Raw genomic sequence first — 26,093 nt, forward strand, 5'->3', positions numbered from 1 at the left:
AAAATGGGAAAATCATCAAAATCGGGCGCTTTCAAATGGCCGTAGCAAAAAAAGAAGTGCACCACCATATGATTTTTTCGTCACCAATTATTTTTTTACAGTCATATAAACCCAAAAATTAGGTTAAGAAAAAAACTTTAATTCTAGAAATTTATGGATCCTCAGAGTTGTACATCCTTAAGATAGAAACTGTGAACAGTAGTCTACAATGTTGAAGATGCACATAGACTTAGGTGAGTGACACAGTCTCTTAAGAGCCTCTAGTTTTTTTTTGTTATTGCCACATTGGCTAGGTTGTATGAAGTCCAAAACCAGCTTATAGTATGCTGATGTTGGGCTGATGGGAGGGCAGGGAAAAGAATATATCCAACTTAGTGTAATCAACTCCTCCTACAGTTTTCAAACCAGATCCCTGAAACTTCACAGGAAGATTGCACATATTTTGAAGTTGTGCAACTTCTATTATGGAATTGTTTGAGGAATTTTTTTCTTATTTTTCCAGACTTTTAAACCTTCTGCATTGATACATGTAAGTCACAAATATTGCAACCAGGCCATTTTAGACTTTGACCCAATTTTTTTTTACCAAATAAAGTACATGCTGTTTTTACGAAGACTTCAGAATATTTACTGAATTTTATTTTAGGTGAGATATATTGTGTCAGAGATTACAAATATGGAAAATCTTGGTGAAGACGCCTTGAGATCTTGTTTATCATGTATCAACACCTATTTTCAAGGTGAGTGGACCATTATTATTGATAAACAGCTATTTTAAGTATTAATAATATCTTGTAAAAATTGTTAACTAAAAATTTATGAAATTTGAAAAAAAACATGATGAACTATGATTTTTTTAAAAGTATGTTTGATTCAGTTTGATTGATATCAATGGGTCTTTCACTAGAATAAGTATGTTTAATTCAGTAATTTTCATTACACCAAATTTGCTTTCGCAATTTACATGTAGTTTTTCAATTTCCTGTTTCCTATGATAAAAAAGTGCAACTTTTCATTTGTTTTTGGGGTAAAAATTGCATAAAATGCAATGAAAACCCTATGGTACTGACTTGTATCTAAATCTTCCAAGGTTTATCACTATCTTTCATTGATAGTTCAAACAAAATAGTGCAGTGCTGTGATAATTTTTAAGATACTATCCAGTCAATGTCATGCAATTTATTAATAATATGTTATTCTTAGATATTCAAGTTACAATATAATGTGTATTTGAATTACCATACTTGTCAAGAAAACTTTTCTTTATTGAAAATTACATAAGTAATTCATGGTGTATGAATCTGTTATAAAAATAGACTCAACTACAAATGTACAATCATGAACAAAGGAAGATAACCCCAACTCAAATTTACCTATCTAATTACAATCCAGTGTTTTATTTTAGATTCACAAAATTGCAATATGAAAGCAATCTTTACCCTTCAGTGCTCACAAGTACTTTGATTGGTATTCTTGGCTTATTGTAACACTTGTGATGTGTTCTAGAATCCTTTATTGACATTTATTTTTACTTCTTTTGTTGAAGAAAAGCTGATTTTCCCATTGAATCATAGCAAATAACCACATACAACTTGAAACTTACAGGAGTTGCATTGAATGATTAAACAACTTTATAACTGAATTCCTGTGGTGAAAAAGGGCCATGGTTGTTAGCTTATTTTTTTTTAAGGTTTTAACTAATTAATTGAGTAAATTTTCTGAATTTAATCAATATGGTCTCCTGTCAGATTAATTCCATTACATAAATAATCATAAAACATTGAGTAGACTGAAACTGCCTTTTCAGCACTCCCTCGCTTTGATTATACATTAAATCTACCAGTATTTGTGTATGTAACACATCGTAACAAACTAACTTTGCTGTTTTCTGAAATCATGAAGCCTATACATTTTAATAATGATTTGTTTTCAAGACACATGAAAAAATGGAAAGGGGGGGGGGAGGGGATTTTGTTTAACCAACATCTGTTCTTCCCACATATGAAACAGTTGTACTTCAACATCAGTCACTATTTACTGCATCATATTAATCTTGGTTTGTACCTTGATTATACAAATTATACATATAAAGTATTGTTCAGAGTTTATTGCAGTTGGATGGGACAGAATGCCTTTATAATGATTTAAAGGAGTGGAAGAAATATTGACTGTCTAATCCTAAAAAAAATAATTCAACTGTTGATACCATACATATTAGCTAAATTATGAATTTGTGGAATATAGAGTATGAAACATTTTGCTTTTGTAGTAATGGGACTTAACTGCAACTGAACATCCATTTTCTTTCCCAATTAACTTTGAAAGGCATTTTCCAAAATTCACTGATAAAAACTCTATCTTATAGGAGTTATTACCCTTGAATGATGATTTTTACCTTTTTTTCTTGTTTTTGCTGAAACTATAATAGAAAGAGAGAAACTGTAAAAACAAAAACAATCAGTAAAATAAAATATACAAATTTAAGTCACTTACTTGGCTGTATTAATCATCAGTTGAATCCTGATAGGAGTAATTGTCTTAAATGAAAACTTTTAAACTTTTTTGTGTTTTTTTTGTGCAAACTGTAGAAGAAAGAAAGAAACTATAAAAAGCAATATGATCAGCAAAATAAGATTTACAAATAAGTCAACATGGTTAAAAACCTCAATAGATTCCTTATTGGAGTAGATAGAAAGAAACTGTAGATAACTAAAATGATCAAATGATCAACAAAATAAGGATCCACAAATAAGTCAACATGCCAAAATTGTCAGTTGACTCATAACTGAGTTGTTGCTCTAAAATGAAGTTATTTTTTAAATCGTCATTCATCTTCTGACAGGAGTTGCCAGATAGACAGAATTGAGGGCCAGAAAAAATAATCAGCAAATGAGCAAGCTTTGATTATTTGGTATTTAATTTACTACAAATTTTCACTTCTTCGTACTATGAACATCAAAATTATTTCATTTTTCCTTAGATGCTGTTCTTGGACCTGTACAGGAAGTTTTATCTAGCACTAATTGTATATTTTTATTGTTGATATTCACCCCATATGTACCAAGTGTTAGATTAGTTTTATTGATATTAAAGAAATTTCTTGGTATTCCTAATCGGAAGATTTTATACACACAGAAGAAGAAGTATACTTAACAACAAAATTATTTTCATTTACCTGTGTATAATATAATGCAGGTTTCTTCAAAAGTGATGATTTTCTAAAAATTGTTTGAAATTTCACAGTGATATCATACTTTAACTTTGTTTAAACCTGTTTATTTACTTTTGACTTTAATCATTTATCCCTTGTAATTTTTTATTAACTGTGTATTTGCATTCAGGTGTCACAGGTCAAATTTATTCGTTCATTGTGTGTTAATTTACGTTTTTTGATTGAGTTAAGCCTTCCAATTGATATTTTATAGTGTGTTTTTCTATGTTGTGATGTTATACTATTGTTTCAGAAAAGGGAGAAGGTTTGGTACCATTAAAACGTTTAATCCCGCTGCAAATGTTTGCACCTGTCCTAAGTCAGGAATCTGATTAAAGTAGTTGTCGTCTGTTTATGTAGTTCATACGTGTTTCTTGTTTCTCGTTTTTATATAGATTAGACCGTTGGTTTTTCCGTTTGAATGGTTTTACACTAGTAATTTTTTGGGGCCCTTTATAGCTTGCTGTTGGTGTGAGCCAATGCTCCGTGTTGAAGGCCGTACCTTGACCTATAATGGTTTACTTTTATAAATTGTAACTTGGATGGAGAGTTGTCTCATTGGCACTCATACCACATCTTCCTATATCTAAGACAAGGTTTTGGTTAACACTGTTTCCATTCAACTCATCATACTCTAATTTTAGGCATAAATGCCAGGTGAACAATAAAGGCTCCAAGCCACTAGTTTGTTAAAATAATATCTCTATATATAAAAACAAATTCATAATAAAAGTGTTTTATGCTAAATTATATCTATTATAATGTTATACTATATATACAGAAAAACTTTGTATTACCATATATGATATTGTATTTTTCAGAGTTAAAAGTTTTGGTGAATTTAGCATATGTATGGTATCAACAGTTGAATTATGCTTATTTAATCAAAGAATATCAAGGGTATATACTTTTGACTGTGTTCTTGCTAACAGTGTGTCTGGTTGTCTTCTACAAAAGAAATAAGTCAGGTAATTTTGCTATAAAAGTATTTAAAAAATAGCATGCCACTTGAATAAATTTTCACCATAAATCATTAAGATAGCCAATGTGTTGCAAGATTACATTAACAGGCAATTTTGTTTAGCAAAAAAAAAATGCCAGACTTTAAGTCTATCAAAATGTAAATTTGTAAAAAAAAAGCTTTTGAACTTAATGTAAGAAATGTGTCTTAAAAGCCTGAAATTGTAATTTTTTACATCTATAGACTCTTTTGGTAAATAGTATTCTGCATGTCTGCAATAATCCTGCTTCAATAGTACTATATACAACATGCATTAGTATTTCATTGATTTCGAGAAGTGTGTTACTAAATTTCTACATTATTTGCATATTGATATAAAAAACAGATTATAAACAAAAATCAATTGGAACATGCTGTCCAATTATTTTGCTTCATTGATTATAGTTTTCCATCCCATTCCCTAAACTTATGTGAAACACCAGGCAGTTAAGCATATTGTTCCAAGGGCAGTTTGGTTCAGAGATTACAACAAATTTACCAGACTAGCAGTGATTTTACTTGACTTGTCTGTCAATTTCATGATATTTGGAATACATTGCCTTGTACAAATGCAGGATTGATATGAATAAATGGAGATGTTGGGTAGATGTTAACAACAGAGCAACCACTCAATTTTGATATGAAGAAACCAAAAAGAGACATCTAAAGGTCACTATACAATCTACAGATGTTATTATTCTTAGATAATAGTATTATAATACTGAATATTTGAGTGTGGTACATTTCATTTGTTCCAAAGTGTATGTCTAAACTCTTGCTGAAAAAAAGTAAAATAACTGTAACAAATAGGAAACACTGATGAGAAGGTCACAAGAGAACTAAGATATCTCAATACATAAACAAGAAATACAAGATTAAGAATGTAAGAGCAATTAATTAATTTTACATTCATGTTCAATGTACTTAAAAAGTAGCAAAGAAAAATAAGAAGAATGGAGTTGAGCTGAATCCCATAAAGCTGAATTGGAATGTATTTGATCTGGCAAAGGTAAGGCATTATTTATTTGATATCTCAACATTTCAAAATATGTTTCTAAAAGTCTTTTAAACCATTTTGGCTATTTCTGATGAAAACATGTGCAAAAACACACCACAGTGTAATCTACTAGTACTGGTGTTTTCAACTAGCATACAAAATTTGGAAGATTATGCTTAATAACATAACCTATTTAAAGCAATACTTTTACAGAATCATCCTTAGTCTGTCAACCTGAATATACTTGGAATATGTGCCATTGGACATTAAGCAAACTCTAATCAATCGTTCAATGTCTGTCTGTCCTAACCAGAGAGCATAAATTTAAATCTTATTTTGAAGTACACCAAACACCATTATTATGTGCAGAGGAGATATTTATTAGATATTTTTTTAATTTATTTCAGTTATAATGAATTTGCTTCTAGAAAAAATGTCTTGATGTTGCTGGAATTGTTAAGAGCTAGTAGCTTCTAGAAAAAATGTCTTGATGTTGCTGGAATTGTTAAGAGCTATAGTAGAAAATTACTCTTTTGAAATGGGTTGGAGGCATTTCATATAATGATTTTCAGATAATTTTATTAAAGACAAAATCATCCCTGTATGTGGATGCTATTTTCTAAATTAACTGTCATCAGATAAACTCATGCTGATACAATATAGGACCAAAACATAGAAGCACAAAAACAGACTAAGGTTACCTTAGGATCATTGCCTAGGGGAAACTGATTGTAGTTTCAATAATATAAAATGTTCCTAGAGAGGGTTATACTATGCAGTAAGATATAGATTATCATAATAATTTTGTTATATATTTTAGTCTGCCTATGAGCCAGGCCATACAGAAGCAGTAATTGCATTGGTAGAAAAATATGGATATGATGTTAACTATGTGATGCCATCAAGTGGACTTTCATTATTTTTGGTATGCTCAGAGTTTGATAGATTTTTGAGTTATAAGTTATGAAATTATATTTTTCAACTGCAACCAAATGTGTTCATGTTGTATAATGTTTTAAAATTTTTATAAATTGAAATAACTATGCACTACCATGAACTTGAAACTTGGTAAGTTTATTGAACATTATGATGTGAACTTTAAAAAAATATATTATTATATATGGTTGTATATTATGGTTTTGAGAGTCTACACAGTTCAGAGAATGCTATATGCATTCTTTTCTTTAATTTGTTTACTCACAATAGTCTTATCAATGTCAAACTTTATTTCAGTGTTCTTGTTTAAGTGGTGATAGAAAGTTGATAAAGTATATGATTTCAAAAGGTAAAATTAATTTTAAATTCATCCATAGCCAAACTGAACAACTATAAACCTTTTCACTGAAATAATTACTTTTGCAGTCTTCAAAAGTATTTAAATTTTTGGTCTATTGATAAGGAGTTGTCACCAATGCTAACACCCTCTTGCAGCAAATTATTAGATGCAAAAATAAAATTTTAGAATAAAATAGCAGTTAAGATTTTAATTCTGCATTTTTAAACATTGCTAAAGCAGACTTTAAACCAGTTAGACATATTCCTTATCCCTTTTTAGCTCACTTGACCCGATCTGTATCATCATTTGGTATCTGTTGGCCCTCATCAGTTCCATTATGGTAAACTTTTTATGCCCCTGCCTTAGGCAATGGGGACATTAAGTGATACCCTTCTGTCTGTCCCATTTTCGTTTCCGCACTCTTACTTAATTTGCCTCATTCAAATTATATAAAACTAGTACACAATGCTAAGAACCACAGCACTAGACAGAGTTTTGGCAGTATGTCTAGAGTTATGCCCCTTTATAACTGGGAAAGAAAAGTTTCCTCACTCTAACTTAAGTTTGTCTTCAAATTTTATGAAACTCATACACAATGCTGAGAACCATAACACACAGACAGAGTTCGAATTTGGTCAGTGAGTCACTTACTGTTCTAGAGTTATGCCCCTTTTTAACTTGAAAAATTGCAAGACTTGAGACATGATAGTCATGTTTTCTGGTGTAGGGGTCTATTCATTTGTCCCTGTTGTATCAGGTAAAGTTTTTGGTTAAGGTAGTTTACCTTGAAGTTTTGGTCACATCAACTTGAAACTTTATTCACTTGTTCCTTATGATGTTAAATTCTAGATTATATGCCAAATTATGGTTTTGATCCATATTTTAGGGTTCACTGTGATATTGTGAAATCAGTACACATTCCGGTTAAAGTTTTGGGTTTGAGGTAGTTTACTATGAAGTTGTGGTCACATCAATTTGAAACTAAATACACATGTTCATTCTGAAGTGAACTTTTTAAGATTATATGCCAAATTACAGTATTGATTCCTATTTCATGATTCTCTGAACATGGGAATGTGATAGTGCAAGATTGGCATGGTGTCCAATGGATGCATATTCTTGTTTTGCTATTACATGTATCTTGAAATCTATAATTTATAGAGAGAAACTTTAAATTGTGAAAATAAAGACAAGATTTACAAAGAAGTCAACATGTTTTAAACATCAGACAACTTCTTAAATGGGTCATTGCCCTTTAAAGATGATTTTTACCAATGTTGCATGTATTTGTTTAGTTATAATCTTAAAAACTATTATCAAGAGTGAAGAGAAACTTAAAAAGCAAATGCAATCAGCTAGCACATAGAAACAAGAAGATGTGGTAGGATTGCCAAATTAGACAACTCTTCAGCAGAGACCAAATGACATAGAAGTTAGCAACTATAAACAATATCTACAAATAAGTCAAACATGGCCTAAATGGTCAGTCCACTCTTGATAGGAGTTATTGCCTTTTAATAACAAATTTTTACACATTTTCACGCTTTGGGCTAAAATTATAGTATTAAGCTAAAGAGAAACTGATAACAGCTGAACTACCGGTAGTAGAAGGTACCTCTGTGAAATGCTATCCATTTCAAAGCAGTGTAACATTTTTTGTTAAAAAATTATATCAATTATATGACAGATATCCTTGTATATTTGTACTATCGATCTTGCAAACATGGTGATCAATTCAAATACACAAGAGAGGCAGCGAAAACTCTATATCAGACAATACCTTATTTTATCATTAATTCATCACACAAACCAAAATCTATTGCATTTCATTTCAGTTCAGCAATATATTCAGTAGAGGATTATGAAATTGTTGCTTTTGAAAGAATAGTAGAGATGACAACCAATTGCAAACTAGTGTTTATATGAAAAAAATAATGTTTTGTTTTGTTTCCTTAAGCTAAATTATAGAATGTTGATTCTAAATCAAATAGGAGAAAAGAAGTTGAAGCATTTTGCAAAATGTTTATTATATTTGTCTTGCAGGTGCAGAGATGCACATACATACTAGGGATGGAGACTCTCCAATATATTTATCTACATTTGGAATTTTAAATTCCACATATGTTGATCCTGATGTTCTCACAGATTTAAGTCAAGCAGGTGAATATAATCAAAAAATTGTACCAATGTCTTTGCAGCAATGTATATTTTCTTATTTTACATATTAACTTTTTTGAAAATTACTTAACAAAATATGTTCTAAATCTAATAGGAATAAACTGTGGAAGATCAGTCTAAGATGTAAAAAAGACATTCCTATGATGTTGTCATACGGTAGCATTTTTTTTTTAACAAATACAGAATTTTTTTAATTGAAAAGAAAGTAGGATCTTTGCACAATAAGGGAGATAACTCAGATATATTTTTGTTGTTTTTGAAAGAATGTACTGTAAATTTACTTTTTTCGTGACCTAGTTTTTACCTTTGGATTTTTTGAAAGCATTTTATATAGGATTGATTGCTGTTCAAGTTAATTAACCATGGGGGTACAAGTTATTGAAATAATTCTGACATTAAACAGACTGAAATACAAGAAGAAATCCTCATACTTGAGAATTTTGTAAGCCCATATGAAAATTTACACATTAAACTTCGATATTGATTCACGTTAATTTGAACTTTCAAGACTTTGTTAAGGTCATGCAACATTAGAGAATATAAAAAAGATATTACCAAATATAGTTCAATGCACCTAAAGCTAAAGTCAAATATGGTAGCTGTGAAAAAGACATCCTTAAACATATTTGTCAAAAACTGTTGGACAGGATAGAAATCTTAAGTTTTAGTAATGGATATTTTTAGTTGATTGCAATGTGCTCTGCCACTTATAATCATAACCAACATCAACATTGCTGGCACTTTTTAATAGGGTAGAAACCTTAAAATTCTTTTAAAGAGCTGATTGCTACCAAATTTTGACACATATACAATGTATGATCACTTTTAAGAATAAAAGTTGATTACCCTTTGTGATTAGAGTTAACTATAGTTTATTAATTTCTCTTTTCAGGATGTTGTGTTAATACTCAGAACATAAAGGGTTATACTCCACTTCATAGGGCTGCAGCAAAAGGCAACACAGATGTCATTAGATACTTACTGAAGCTAGGTATGATAGAATAGTTTATGTAAGGAATATTTGAATAATAAGAAAGATCTTGATAAATGTACATGAGAAAATATTCCTAAATTGTAATGTGTAAAAAGTTAAGGTTATTTTATGACAGAGTTCTCAAAAAGTGGTGGTCCGAAGGTCCTGACCACCAAAATTTTGTAAGGACCTACACAATTTGGTATTTTGCAATAGAAAAAAACAGAGAGGACCAACAGATTTTCTTAAAGGACCACCAGGCAAAAAAAGATTTCAAGAACTCTTGTTATGATATTTAATAATGAAACTTATGTGACACATGGATCAAACTCTGTAGACCACATACAATTATAATGCAAAAGATCAAAGAGATGAAGTCATACAGAGTAGCCAAATATTTAAAATTTTAAAGTATTTTTGTTTACTGTAAGGCATTCAAAACATCCATAAGACACCCAGGCTATTAAATGATTTTGTCCCAAAAAGAATGATTTGTGTATGGACAGGGTTTCTTTTACCTGAAAACGAAAGGAATAGGGATCTATAACATTGTATGAAAAAAACAAAATGATATTTAAAACATTGCAGTTTACTATTAAATACTTGATAGTTTTAAACATTAATACTGTTTTTAAACATAGTCTAACTATCTTACCCAATGAATACAGACCACCATCAACACTTTAAATAACTATTAGGTATAATTTAAAATGGTGACTATGTGTTTAAAAAATCAGACATCTTTGCCTAAAGTACTGCATTATATAGGCTCACTTTAATAGGAATTAAAATCTCAAGTCATGTTTATGATGGATGTGTGCCTATTTTTTACATTGGTTACAATGGAAGACATTTTATAATGTTTGTGAAATAGATATCACTGAATAATACATAAAAGGGGATATAAACAGGAATCAACAAAAATATCTTGCACCACAACAGACCATATCAACCACCAACACCCCTCTCCTTATACTGTGAAAGTACTTTTATTCGTAGGGTACCAATTTTCGTTGTTTTGATGGATGGCTTTATCCACAAATTTAAGTGTCCAACGAAATGAAATAAGAGAACTGTTGTCCAAAACAAGGCATGGAAAGATCTCCATTACTGTAGGTTTGACTACATGAATATGGGCATATGATCTAGAGAATACATCGAATATCAGCAATTGCACTAACTTCAGACAGGATTTTACACATTTAATCTATAAAAAACCTAAACTGTACGACTTTTAATCTTTTAATTCTTGCGAAAAATTAGTTTTGTCAGATCGATAAAAGTTAGACTTCCGGTGATGGTATGCGATGATGAAGTGTTCATTTTATCTCCTCATAATTCTCATACAAAAAAAAAAACAAATTTCAACTATTTTATTAAAAATTTGATGAATTTTGTCGGTAATGAAAGACGAACAAGTAAGTGAAAATGAACACCTTATTTTTGAAAAGTCCCACAATTTATTATAAAACAACATATGATTATTTTCACAAGTATTCGTTTCAGATGACTTCAAATTCTTCACCCGATTTTTTTTCTTTCAAAAACTAAAATCCACGAACATATAACTTTTGCTCAAACCACGAAAATTGATACCCACAAATAAAAGTACTTTCACAGTAAACAGACATGCAACAACAGCGAACTACAGGTTTTGCCAGTTTTACATGTGTACCAACATCCCCCTTTTCCTATCTAGACAATATATCATAAAACTAAAACACTGATTTTGTTTTTATTTGTATTAAAGGAGCAGACAGATACTTACCAACAAAATCAGGCATCTATCCAATGGACAGTGCTATAAATGCAGGTAGGTCACCAAGTTTTCCTTTTACAAGAAACTAAATTACAGATTAGATGAAGACAATCACAGAACAGTATAACCTTCAAGCTTAATCTTTATTGGTAGGCATTAAGATAGACATTATAAAAAAATACAACATTTAAACAAAATTTTAAACATATTATGTTTGTCATGGGAGATGGAACAAGAATCTGTATCATTTAGTCCAGTCAATCTGCCATAAAAATGGCCCAACCTTAAACAAATTGCAACAGAAAGAAATTTGGTCTCATTTTAAAGGTTAATATGGCCTCTATCACATATCAAAAGTCTTGTAAAATCTGATGTTCGGAAATACTATATTTTTGGGGAAAAATACAGGTTTTTATAGAAAAATCGATGAAAACTGGAAATAAGCCAGAACAAGTTTATTTTGTAGTAAAATCATTAAAACAGTGTGTGATTCAATAGACATTGATCTAAAAAGAAATAGTATATGCAAGAAAGTGCATTTGTATGTCAAAAGCGTAATTTTGGGGTAAAAATGGGAGTTTTTATGGAAAAATCCAGCAAAACTGGAAATAAGCTTTAAATAATTAATTTGGCAGTACATCAATAAAAATGTTTGCTTTTTGGCTTTGTATTGTTCCTTTTTAATTGTGTTATATACATAAATGGCATTATATGACAAACTAAATTTTTGGTCCATAATTTGGGGTCGAAATGCAAATTTTCATTGAAAACTTACAAATAACTGGAATGCTTTAATTATGTATTAGTCAATAAAATTATTACTTTGATGTGTACTGTAAATTGAATTGCCTTCCTCTAAAATGTTTTTAAAGAGTAAATCCATGACCAAAAGTTATAATACGTGTCAAAAATAAGATTTGAAAAATGTGAATTGAGTACTTATACTTCAATTTGCAAAAACAACCTCATGCAATTATACATTTTTTTAACAGTCAGTTTTTCTAATTATATAGATATATTGAACAGAAGTTGTAGAGGAAAAACAATATCAGCTACACATTCATGAGACAATGTCCATACTATAGTTCATACAAAAAGTGACATGAATAGTCCTTCAACCTGTTTATATAACACTTTTTGTTGTTTAAAATCATAGTGTTGTTGCCATTTTTCACTATACACATCAACATAAATTCTAAATTTCGTCCAAATCACTTTGTGTTACTATGCTTGAATTTGAACAGTTAATGCCATGACACTCGCCACAACTAGCAGAACAGTCAATTCCATGTATTTCTTCTTGAATCACAGTTCTGTTTGCAGTTACATCGTATTACTTTAAGCAGTTTTTCGGGTGCCGGTGGTAATATACATCTAACAGGCATTAATTTATTCTCTGATGTATACCAACCCCATTGGTTAGGATCTAAATTGTGTCCCTCTCCAATCCAAATTTGTGTTTGATAGAATGTTCTCATGCTATGTAGTTTAGCTGCATCACATGTTGGCGGCAGAGAGTGTACTTGAACAAAAATGTTCCCTACAACAACCTTTGTTGCAAATTTCCTGTATCGAAGTAAATCTAAGCCTTCTTCTGAGTGAACACCGCCGTACTAATCGACTAAAACTTCTTCTCCAGCTTTGACAACCTGAGCTTTGCTTGATTTCTTTAGGAAAAGCCATACTTGATCTTGTAAGTAAGCAGATGATGTAACTTTTTTCAGTATTGCTCCTTTTTCTAACCCAAACACTCGTGATGTTGTGTCGGACCCACTAAATGCATGTATAAAAGGCAACAACCGACAGATAGCTTCACCCAAATGTTTCTTTGTCTTTTTGATATCCCATATTTGGATCTTTTGAACACTTTGCTTCGGTTCTGACTTGAAATAAACGTTTTTGTTATGCAGCAGGGCATGATAGCAAAGTAAAACAAGCAAACCTGTGTCTTCACCTATAACTACAACTGTATAATTACTTGCCTTAAATTTTCCACTTAGCAGGTTGATAAATCGTTGTTTGTTGTCTTGATTTGACAAGAATGCATCCTTTTTAGTTTTACAGGGCATTTCAGCAGAAAAATTAATTTTCGGAGAAATACATCCTTTTGATCGTCGTATGTGAGTAATATCTTTCACAGTAGGTACATCTGGATATCCATCAAATACAATAGTTGCGTCAGTGTAGTGGCTTTTAACGTAATCAACATACGCTTGACAAATACTATTAAATGAGTTTCCCTTTGTCCAAAGTATGCGATGTATGAGAGACCCACCATCTAATACATGGTGAACATTGGTGCCTGTTTCCAAACATCCGCATCCATCAAAGTCCCAAATTGCGTCTGCTAGAATTGATTTATTTGCCTGTCTTGGTAAACCATTATTGTCAAATAACGAAGATGGAACACTACAGAGTTCATATTTGAATATTTCTGATATGTCTTCAAAGAGTCCATTAGCTACGGTGGTGCATCTTTGAAAGAGAAGCTGTGGGTCGACTTGTAATAATTCACCATCTACTTTGATACTAGTTTTGCTATTTAAAGTTATTACTTGATTTTTTTTCTTGAAAGTGTAGTCACTGACGTTTTGTCCAAAAAGAGATTCTATTATCGCTGTCCCCACATCTTTTGAATTGTCTACATTAACAGAGCTATCAGCCGTTACTCCAGTTTCAATATTTCGCAGTGAACTGTCTCCAGTGAATGGACTGCGTTCTTTCATAAATGTAAGAATGGACATAATGTCTTCTCTGTCTTGTTTTTGACGTGCAGTTGATTCTTCTTTGTGCTGATCACTTGTATAGTAGCCTACTCCTGTGAGCTCTTGTATAGCTTGATTCATGTCTGCACAAGCGGGCATTGACAAAAGCCACTGTGATCTTTGACTTTCACCCATTCCACGGCCTCTTGTTAGTCCTCCTGCTGTTTTTACACTCCTCATGAGCACTTGTTCAATCATAAGATCTGACGACAATCCTGCCCAATATCTGTCACTACGTCTCATTACATGATGGCCATCTTTGAAAGCAGCAAAAACTTCCGGATGCTCTGTTTCAAGTTGTTGCATCATCATTGGATACACATACGCAGATTTAGTATATAAGTTGTGACCAGAGGCAGCCAAGTATGGCAGCATATCTTTAACACTTTTTAAATGCAATTCCCAATTGCCAGTCCGTTCTGCTTTGATAAACTGTCTAAGGATCTGAATCATTTCTGTATACTGAAGCCACAATTTAGAGGTTCGATTTTTCTTCATTTCTTCAAGTGGTCTGTGCATTGTTTCGTCAATGCTCTTAAGTACAGCACTATCACATGCAGAAGGTATGGGTAGTGTTCCTTCCAACAATTCTGTATATACATCGGCTGCCTCAGACAAGATGTTGTCGTCAAAATTATCATTTATATTTCCTTCTTCATTTTCTTCTGATTCTGGGAAATCAAAGTTGAAAATTTTAGATACAAGTAGGCTGTGGATGGCAGTGACAACAAGCATGTGTCCTCTAATCGCACGAGCTACAGCTTTACCACTAAGCATGTGAGTAACTGCATTTTGCCCATAAATTAGTTCCAGAATTTCCTGCAGCCCCGAACTCCTCATAATGTGACCAATGCAACCTAAGAAACTCATTTCTGTGTGAAACGCTCCTAAACGCAATACTACAGACTTCAACTGACTATTTGGATGTTCATTTTGAATTATTGTCAAGGCTTTCCAATACAATGGCTGATCAAATGTCAATACCGGTGTTCTGTTGTAACGATGTGCTTGATTTGAAACAAACAGTAGAGTCGAGTATATGCATGACATATCGCTAGCATTCATATCTATCATAGGTAGAAATATAACTGTTGACTTGCCTGGGTATTCTGCCTTATGTATCATCTGCATAATACCTGACCAACCTGGCGTTGGATTCTTTAAGGGCCACACCACCAGTGACAGTAAATCCGAAACGCAGTCCTGTCCATTGCCTTTAATTCCCTAAGCTCTGAAAAAGTAAGCTTTGTCATAAAGTCATTTTGAGGTTTGTAATATTGAATATTGACCTTTGCTATTGAATTGATATTATCAGATGAAACAGACATTCTAGGAATAGGTGCTGTTCGCTTAGTGCCTGGTGTAATGCCGGCAATGATTCCCATACCATGAAATGTGTTATTGCCATCGAGTGTTCTCACATTATGGTCTACGTTGTCAGCTACAAATTGAATAAAACTATTACATATTTCGCCAGGGATGTCAACTCCTTGTGTTAAAGCGGCACTGGATTCAAATTTTTGAATTTCTTGATAAGATGAGCAATATCCTATGCTATTTAAAGTAGAAACCAGAAAACGGGAAGCAAGGTTGTGGTGAAGTTGAATGCCAAGACCAATTTGCAAAGGAGCAATAAGCACACAGGGTCTTGATGCCTGAATTATTGCCTGTCCAATAGAAGCTATTTTCATTTTAGAGTCCTTTTCAGCAAACATTGTTTCTAGTAGATAGCTTAAGCTCTCAGGTACATATTCCAAATTTGATTTTAGTGATGATACATCTGATGCCAATGGATAATTTTCCTTGTCCCCTTTTAAAGATCGGATGTCACTTTTGATTAATTTTGCAGCAGCTTCTATTATGGCTTTTTTTTCATCGTCTGGATTTTGATATGTTGGTCTTTGGTAAAACTCTTGCAAAACACAGGATGCTGTATCTCTCAATGTAACAAACGCTAATTTTCCCACAAATATCTGTTATAATAATATTTTCTCCAAAATGGTTTCTCAATTTTTTCTTCATATAAACTGAACTGTATGCTTGTTCTCCGCACAACTCATTCATTTTATTTACCAGCTCTGCAATAGTTATCTGTTCATCCTCGTGCTCTTTGAGATAATCTACAATTTTTAAAAATTGTTCACCATAAGCTGCTGGTCTTCCCTGGTAGTTGTTTTCCTTTGCTTTAGTGTCTGGTGAAAATGCTTTTGGTACTTTCTTACTTGTTCTGAAGTTAACACTGCAGGTTTGATGATATAGTGCATCTGCAGCATGTAGATCACTTATGCATTCCAGTCTTCCACGTACTTCTGCTGCCCACTCATCGTCTCTGTCATTACAAACTTGTTCTATCCTCCTCTGAAAATCATCAGTTCGTACAGGAAAAACGTTGTTTCCTTTTAATTTGCATTTCTGTGCATCTTTCCCACAAAATAAGCAATGATCTTTATAAATGAAATGTGATTTTGAACGTAGGTTCGGAATATTAGTAACAGATTCCTTCAGTATATTCTGCTGCCTCTTGCTTTTTGTAATTTCTGTTGGGTTTGTGTATAATTTTCTGCATTCCTGGTGGACAAACTGTCCTGCAGAAGCTAGTATCTGATCCTCTCTTTCTCTACTCGCTTTATTTATTCCTTGGCTTCCTTTTTCCCGTAACTTGACTAGCGATGATATATTGTCATCTTTGAGGCATATAATGCATTTTTCCATAACAGCCACTGATACCTGCAAAATTAAGAATATATATAGCCTTTAAACAGTAGAAAATACTTATATTTCTTAATAACATTGTGTATGTACCGTCTATAACTCGATCTCCCGTGCATATTGAGTGTGAATTTTAGAATTCAAATACTCCTGATGACGATTTGTGCTTCATGAAACCAGACAAACAATCTTAATACTCTATGAAACATTAATTGTTGCTGGTAACGTAAAGTAAATCTCAGTGCTTTGAATTTCTAATACCAATTTGAATGTTTATGAATTTTACCGTCTTTGTACTATACGCTCCGATGTGCTAGCTCGTTAAATTAATAGCCCATAGAAAGACATCTCTGATGAGTCGAATAATTCTGATCCCAAAACCCCTATCATTTGCTTTTCAAATATATCATGCTTACCGGAACAGCATCAACTAACCTGGCAGTGAATCAAAGTGTCCGGCACTCAAGGCTATCAAATTATCTTTTCATTACTGAGACTGGTACTTGATATTCCAATATGAGTATATTTACTCTTACATCAAACATTTGTGCAATGTACATGTAACTCTATGATTCGTTATTAATTACCTTAAAAACTAATATTCCAATATGAGTATATTTACTCTTACATGTACATGTAACTCTATGATTCGTTATTAATTACCTTAAAAACTAATATTCCAATATGAGTATATTTACTCTTACATGTACATGTAACTCTATGATTCGTTATTAATTACCTTAAAAACTAATAAATCACCGCTGGATTAGATCTCATTATGGCATACATGATACTGCATTAATTTTGCTAATGTCATTCAATACATCCATATAATCTGCAAAAATAAATAATTTCGTAATTTTCAATTTGCTTGTTTATTTTTAAATCTATTACAGAAGAAGTAATCATCATCATACATGTAACGATTGTTATATTTGCGTTTTGTATTAATTTGTTTGTTTTTTTACATCAGGATTACACTAATGTCTTTATATTTTTCTAATAGTTCTTATCTTATGTTGCAGAATATAAGATTTATGCTACTTTTCTAATCCGTATACATTTTATAAATGTTAGCTTTTTGTCGCTAACGGCGTTCCATAGTTTTTAAATTTTGACAAGGACGTATGTAGAAATGTTACTATTTTAGAAATAAAACGTATAAATGGGTTTAATATAATAATACATACAATTATTTCTGTAAATATCTGCATTTTATATTAAAAATTTCTGATTACTTCCTTAAATAATGCCGAAAATAGTATGTGAAAAACCCGCGTTGTGACGTCACTCTGGAATTTGCGTTTGATGATTCGTGCTTTAACAGTTGTTGTTACTAGTATGATCAAGGATATATAGACTTATTATAGATACTTACAATCAATTGAAGTCTTCGTTCACATTGTATAAATATTTTTGCAGAATAAATCAACGATAAAGTTTGTACTGACAAAAGTTTTGTTGTTGTAGTTGTCTCCCTTTGTGTGTATGGCGATCTTTTTGTGACAATATCTGCAAGCCAAAATCCACAAATTACACCCCCCAAATTGACCCCTTTTTACATTTTTTATTTTCAAAGACTTTTTATATGTTGTATATGGCAGTCATCTGATAACATAAAAGCAATAATATATTCTGTTGCAATTAGTTTAACGTTTTCATAGATTGCCTGGACTAATTGGCCAGTAGGAGCAGTTGCATTTTCAGTTTTGATTGGCATACAGTAATACATGTACTAGTCTTGAGTGAACATCATGACAATTTGACAAAAAATTTGGATGTTCCACCTTCCAATCAGTAGAGACACAAAATGTGAATTTTACCAGAGGAAGACCCAAAGTGAAGGGAGGGGTAATACACAATTTTAGTTCAAGTTTAAACTCTTAGAAGTTCAAGGCATATTACTGTTGAAAATATGCCGCACAGCACTGTTTTGACTTTTGAAAAAAGTAGTAGTGCATATGAACTTTCCATTCTAGGATATAATTTTTTACATAACTTCATAGTAAAAGTGGCACGGTTTTAGCAGTAAAAGGAGTTACTATGGGAAATAGCATTGTCTATATTTACAGAAGTGTAACCTTTACACTAAAACTGTCAGACAACTCTTTGTAGTAGTTATTACCCTTAAATGACCATTTTACCAATTTTTTTCATCTTTGTCTATTATATTGATATAATATATTCTTTGAAAGAAAAGAGAAATTATTAATACCAAAATTGATCAGCAAGATGAGATTTACAAATTATCAACATGGCTGAAGGAGTTAATGCCCTGAAATAAGGATTTTTACCATTTTTATGCCCCCGCCGTAGCAGAGGGGGCATTAAATGTTACCCTTGTCCGACCCGTCCGTCTGTCCCGTTCGTCCCCAAAATTCGTTTCTGTTCTCTTACTTTAGTTTGCCTAAACCAAATGTTAAAAAACTAATACACAATGCTTATTACCACAAAACACAGATCAAGTTGGAAATTTGGTGGGTGGCCTCACTTTTACCGTTCATGATTTATGCCCTTTTATAAACTTAAAAATCGCTGAATTTTTCGTTTCTGTTCTCTAACTTTAACTTGCCTCAACCAAATGTTATAAAACTTATACACAATGCTTATTACCACAAAACACAGATCAAGTTCGAAATTGGGTGGCGTCACTTTTACCGTTCATGAGTTATGCCCCTTTATAAACATAAAAATTCCTGAATTTTTCATTTCCGTTCACAAACTTTAGTTTGCCCCAACCAAATGTTATGAAACTTATACACAATGCTTATTACCACAAAATCAAGTTTGAAATTGGGTGGCGTCAATATTACTGTTCTTGAGTTATGCCCCTTTATAAATGGAAAAATTGCTAAATCTGTCTCTAACTTTAGTTTGCCTCAACCAAAAGTTATGAAACTTATACACAATGCTTATAATCACAAAACGGTCTTATCTACATGAATCCTGCATCTGTATGTGGAAGTTGACTCATGCATATTTACAAGCGGGGGCATCTGTGGCCCATAGACACATTCTCCATTTATGTTTGTACTTTCAGCCAAAACTATAGTAGATAAAGAAAACCATATACAGCAAATACAATCAACAGGACAAGATCTTCAAATTTGTAAACATGCTCTTTATTGGTGATTCATAACCCATTTTTACATTGGTGGCATAAACTATAGTATATAAAAGAAAAACTTTTTAACAGAAAAAATGATAGCAAAACAAGATTTGCAAATACATCAGCATGGTCAAAATTGTCAGTTGACTCCTTACAGGGGTTATATCCCTTTAATAATGGTTTTTACCCATCTTTTGCATATTATGCAAAAATTATCAGCAAGACTAGATCCACAACTAGGTCATCATAACCAAAATTGTCAGTCGACCCCTTTTAGAAGTTATTGCCCTTAAATGAGAATTTTTATTTAACCTGTTTTGCCTCTTTTACAAAAAAAAAAAAATTGATAAAGAAATCTGCAAACAGCTAAATTGATGAGCAAGAGAAGATTTACAACTAAGTAAACATTGCTATAATTGTCAATTGACTCCTTTTAGGAGTTACTGCCCTTAAAGGACAATTTCTTAACCCATTTTTTATGGACCTACTAAAGTTTTTGCCCTTGAATGACAAATTTTACTTTTTTTGGTATTTTGGGAAAAAATTAAAGTATATTGAAAGAAGAGAAAACAGAAAAAAATTATCAACATTACAAGATCAACAAAAATGAGATCTTAGTCATAAATTATTTTCTAGGCTCCAGTGTTGATTCAGGTGAGGGACGTTGGGAGAAATGTTCCAAATCCGCAGAACAATACCGTGGAAATAGCATATTTATTGAAGTAATTTTTTTCCACCAACTGTATGAGATGATAAGTTGGTTGGACATGACATTCTTAATGCTAATACACTTCTGACTATTTAGAATACACACTCCAACAGTGTTATTAATATCTGTCAAATGAAGGGTAGAAAAGTTGCGATTGATTGATAGATTTATATCTGTAGGTCATCTGCATTGCTTTGGCTCTTGTAACCTTTAAACCACTAATATAAAATGCAAGCATGATGATATTTTGAAGCCATCATTCCCTAGGTCCAATGTATGGTTTAATGGAACAGCCTCTAGGTGGTTTATCATTAAGTTGTGATCACATCAACTTGAATCTTAGTACTCATGTTCATTTATGATGTGAACTTTTAAATCTATTTGCCAAGCTACAGTCAGTTTTGACCCACAGTTCCCTGAACAAGGAAATTCGATCGCACTAGTGGGTTACAGTGTATTCTTGTTTTAATCTTTCTAAATTGACTAATCCACACAAAAAAGTTATCTCCCACTCTTTTAAATAGATCAAATCTCTAAATGTTCAAGTTATTGAGTGCAGCTTTCTAGAAAGATCCTTTTGTACTGAAAAGTATACAGATTTTAATACATGTATATCTTTAAACCAAATAAAAAATACTTGAAATTGAAAATTACTATGTAGATGACAATAGACATACATGCATGTTTTTGGTAATTCTTGAAACAATATGTCCTTGCCACTCTGGACAGTGGCTTTGGGCTTTTAAATAAAAGACTTGTAGAGGTCAACATACAGTCTTCAGTACATTGCATAACTGAATTGATATCTCTGTTTTGTATTCCTGCTTTACCTTTGGATAATTATAGGTTTCATAACAAGTGAGCTGAAGGCTCGTTTATTATTATATTGAAATTATATATAAGCGATATCCAATTCTCACGCGTTGTTAAACCTATTTCTCTTATGGTCAACACTCTTTTTGTGTTAAATTTAAATTTCTGCGAATCGTTGATCTAGTCTTTTGCACATACCATGAGTGACGTCATATGTCCTTTTCCGGCATCAAACTTTAACTTCAGACATTTTAAGACTTTTTGTACGTTTCAGAATGTGACAAAAAGAATATTTCCATGTGAAAAGTGTGTGTGTTTTGTATATTATTGAAGAAATCACATATGTCCGTTGCCATGGATAAAATGTACATCGTCTTAACCTTTGAAAGTCATCAATGACCTAACGAATAGCCAATGGAAATGTCGTAATATCTTCTCATGATACTGGATAAGCCAATCAAATTAAGGCAGTTTTCGTATCAAACTCTGTGCAGTGTGATTCAAGATATATCTCTTCATGTAAGAAATAGATAACAGGCCACAACCATAAGAGAAAGAGCAAATATCACACAGAATCTATTATATTTGTATTATGACTCCAAATAGGCATTATTCTTCTATTTGAAACTATTAAAGTCATTATCTAATTTCAGGCCATTTAGAGGCTGCAGAATTATTAAAGATAAAACTGGAAAATCCACATGTTTGGGAAGTAGTGGATCCACACACACCGCCAAGAATTAAACTAGGCCTACAAAGTCCAATTAGAAAACATCTTATAGAGTCTTCAAGAGTACATAGACCATTTCAAAATGTATTTACGTTCTAGTTAAAAAGCTACATATATATTGGTGTAAATAAAAAGTGTGATCATTTAACCAATTTATATTAAGAAAAAAAAACAGACTGATGCTGAAAATGCACTAGATTAACAAACCTACTACATGATGTCAAGTTGATTTAATTTTCCAGACAGAAAACAGAAACCTTCAATAATGGAGAGAAATAAAAGCATTTTGTTCTTTTTTGTATGTCAGTATTTATATAAAGGCAAATAAGGACAACACATTTTGTTAAATACCAAATGTTTAATTTATGATTCTGTGGGTTTTTAAATATAAGCCCAGTTCATCATAAGCATATATGTGATAGTTGTGTTGTTTAGTTAGTTTTCTCTGTTTATTACAATATAAATGAATAAAAAATGTATTCCCTACTTCAGGAATATGCTTGTTTACTTTGTTTTATTCAATATAAATGAAGAAAAAATATATGCTTTTCTTTCTTCAGAAATTGAGATCTAAGTTATAGTATATGGATGTCACAGATTTCACATATAATTAAGACATGTTAAATTTTGAAAAAAAAATGGCTGAAAGTAATACTTTTTAAGCTCACTTGGGCTGAACTTTCATGTGAACTTTTGTCATCACTTCTTTAAAAACACTGAACACTCTAGTTTATAAAATTTTATCTGAGATTATGATTTGGGAACAAAATACGTGACCTTCATTGCTAAAAAACACAGATGTAAACCAGCAATTACTGATCTATGTAATCAAAGCTAACTAAAAAAAAACTTCTCTGAAACAACTGAACAGATTCAAACCAAACTTAATTCTGACCCTTAGGTGAGGAGCAGCAAAACCAATTTTTAAGTTTTTGGTTAGACCTGGCCTGGGATGAAAATAGAACATATGGGCACAGGCACTTGTCTCTGCACAGGGGTCAAACTGCAGTCTTTGGTGTATATCTTAAGATATAGAGAAAACCTTGCAAGGGTTAACATGATTAGCATGTCAAGATTTACATAATGGTTTATTGTGTTAAAATTAACTGGTAACTAGTGACTACTTGAAGAGTAATAGTTAACGTGCTAGTTAACAAGGTATCAGTCTGCAGGAAGACATGGCACTCTCCCTGGACACATTATTTCCACTGCAAGCTGACTAGCCTTTACACTTATTCTTAAATTCAGTGCGCTTAACTGCAAAGCAGCAAATACCAAATACCCTAGCACAAGACAAACAAGCATCTAATGAAAATGAGGCACTGGTCATATGAACCCTGTTAGAAAAGTACACCAAAGTCCATAATTATTCCAAACACTGACTTACTTATTGAATCTGATAGGCCATCTTAATCACAAAAACTTAACATCGACCAATGAACCATGAGAATAAGGTCAAGTAAGATAAACCCTGTCAGACAGATATGTACACCAAATATAGTTGCCAAATTAAATATAGTATCATAGAACAGTACCTGATCATGAAAATGAGTCCAAGGTCAAATGGACATGTACACCCTTTACTCATTCTTTACACTGAAAAAAAAAACCTAGACCTATCATGAAATCTTTACCATGAATTGAGGTCAAGGTCAAGTGAACCTGTTCTGCATACTTTGCAATGCTTTTATATAACAAATAAAGTTGTCCTATCTAATATTACCTTGGAAATAATATGTATATGGGTATACTATTCCATGGTATTACACCTTACTGAACAAGAGGCTCATGAGAGCCTGATATCGCTCACCTGTAATTTCAGTTTCAGGCATTTGACTTATTCGTAGCTCTTACTTTGCTGAACAATTTTGTCATTTACACTTTCTCTCTTTCAATAATAATATTAAAGATATAACATAACCCAAAACTGTAAAATTTCCTAAAAATTAACTATTTCTGGACAGTAACCCAACAATAAGTTGTCCTATTGGTTTGAAGATTACTTGACAGGTAGATCTAAACCTGTTTAACACTTTCACCTGTGTTAGTTTTGCTATTACTGCTTTAGTTTTTGAGATGAAAGCCAAAAACTTCATTTGACCCCTATGTTCTATTTTTAGAAACTGCCGCCCTGTTTTTGAATGGATCAAATCCCCGAATACAATCTATAAACAAGAGAACCCTAAGAAACATTCCATTAAAGTTTTTAAGTATTTGGCCAAGTAGTTTCAGAGAAGAAGATTTTTGAAAAAGACGTTTTAAGGCCAATAACTCCTTAAGGGGTGACTTGACTATTTTGATCATGTTGACTTATTTGTAGATCTTACTTAGCTGAACATTTATTGCCATTTATACTTTCTCTCTATCTATTATAATATTAAAGAAAATAACCAAAAACAGTAAAATTTAATAAAAATAAATGTGGACACAGATGATGTCCCCGCTTGCATATCATATAGTTATAAAGGGACATAACTGAAGAACGGTAAAAGTGACGCTACCCAAATTTGAACTTGATCTGAGTTTTGTGATAATAAGCATTGTGTGTAAGTCTCATAACATTTGGTTGAGGCTAACTTAAGTAGAGAACAGAAACTAAAAATTCAGCAATTTTTCTATTTGTAAACACGCATAACTCTAGAAGGGTTGTGTATAAGTTTTATAACATTTGGTTGAGACAAACTAAAGTTAGAGAACGGAAACGAAAAATTCAGCAATTTTTATGTTTATAAAGGGACATAATTCAAGAATGGTAAAAGTGTCGCCACCAAATTTCGTTCTTAATCTGTATTATGTAGTAATAAGCATTGTGTATAAGTTTCATAACATTTGGTTGAGGCAAACTAAAGTTAGAAAACGGAAACAAAAAATTTGTATTTGATATTAGTTTTGTGGTAATGAATATGGTGTATAGGTTTCATAATGTTTGGTTGGGGCAAACTTAAGTTACAGAATGGAAACTAAAAAATTTGCAATCTTTCGATTTATAAAGGGGCATAACTCAATAATGGTTAAAGTGACACTACCCAAATTCAACTTGATCTGTGTTTTATCAGTGGAAGTCAAAATTAAACATTGCATTGTATAAAGCATTGATTGTAGTTGATTCAACTATAATCATGGACAAAGGAAGATAACTCCAATTTTAAAAATTACTTGATATTTTGAAGAAAATAAAGAGTTGATCTGTGTTTTGTGGTAATAAGCATTGTGCATAAGTTTCATAACATTTTGTTGACGCAAACTCAAGTTAGAGAACGGAAACCAATTTTAGGACGTACGTACGTACAGACGGACAAGGGTAAAACTTACTGCCCCCACCGCTACGGCAGGGGCATAATAAACTATTTCCAACAGTAACCCACCAATGGGTTGTCGAACTTGTATGAAAATTTATTGATAGATAGATCATGGCCCATTTATCACCTCAACTCCTTTCACTTTTGCTCTAACTGCTGCAGTTTTTTGAGATATAAGCCCAAAACTGCTTTTGTCCACCATGTTCTATTTTTAGCTATGGCGGCCATGATTGTTGATGGATCAAAACTTTGGATACAATTTATAAACTAGATACCCTAAGGAACATTCAGTTTAAGTTTGTAAGTATTAGGCCCAGTAGTTTCAGAGGAGAAGATTTTTAAATGTTAGCAAACATGATGAACAAATTGTGTAAAATTGTCGTTAAAGGGCAATAACTCCTTCAGGGATCAATTGACAATTTTGGTCATTCAACTTTTTTGTAGATCTTACTTTGCTGAACATTATTGCTGTTTACAGTTTATCTCTATCTATAATAATATTCAAGATAATAATCAACTAGAGGCTCTAAAGAGCCTGTGTCGCTCACCTTGGTCTATGTGCATA

The 26,093-nt window shown here is 32.1% G+C and overlaps 1 protein-coding gene across 1 annotated transcript; it reads left to right on the forward strand.

Moving 5' to 3' along the window:
- Window positions 1-652: 652 nt before the first annotated feature.
- On the forward strand, window positions 653-24,192 carry LOC127730666 (ankyrin-3-like). Its single transcript, XM_052239182.1, has 9 exons — window positions 653-740; window positions 4,033-4,179; window positions 5,147-5,220; window positions 6,029-6,133; window positions 6,442-6,493; window positions 8,528-8,644; window positions 9,555-9,653; window positions 11,386-11,448; window positions 22,153-24,192. Exons 1-9 carry the CDS (start codon window positions 677-679, stop codon window positions 22,326-22,328), a joined length of 897 nt encoding a protein of 298 aa, XP_052095142.1. The 5' UTR covers window positions 653-676; the 3' UTR covers window positions 22,329-24,192.
- Window positions 24,193-26,093: the final 1,901 nt, after the last annotated feature.

The sequence above is a fragment of the Mytilus californianus genome, unplaced genomic scaffold (assembly GCF_021869535.1).
Source record: "Mytilus californianus isolate M0D057914Y unplaced genomic scaffold, xbMytCali1.0.p SCAF_2, whole genome shotgun sequence".
In the NCBI taxonomy this organism is placed as follows: domain Eukaryota; kingdom Metazoa; phylum Mollusca; class Bivalvia; order Mytilida; family Mytilidae; genus Mytilus; species Mytilus californianus.

Bases quoted from the DNA above. Each gene is read 5' to 3' on its own strand.
- LOC127730666 (XM_052239182.1), top strand. From the start codon at position 677: ATGGAAAATCTTGGTGAAGACGCCTTGAGATCTTGTTTATCATGTATC. The intron at 4,180-5,146 runs GTAATTTTGCTA...CTTAAAAAGTAG, and splicing joins CTACAAAAGAAATAAGTCAG to CAAAGAAAAATAAGAAGAAT. The intron at 6,134-6,441 runs GTATGCTCAGAG...ACTTTATTTCAG, and splicing joins GTGGACTTTCATTATTTTTG to TGTTCTTGTTTAAGTGGTGA.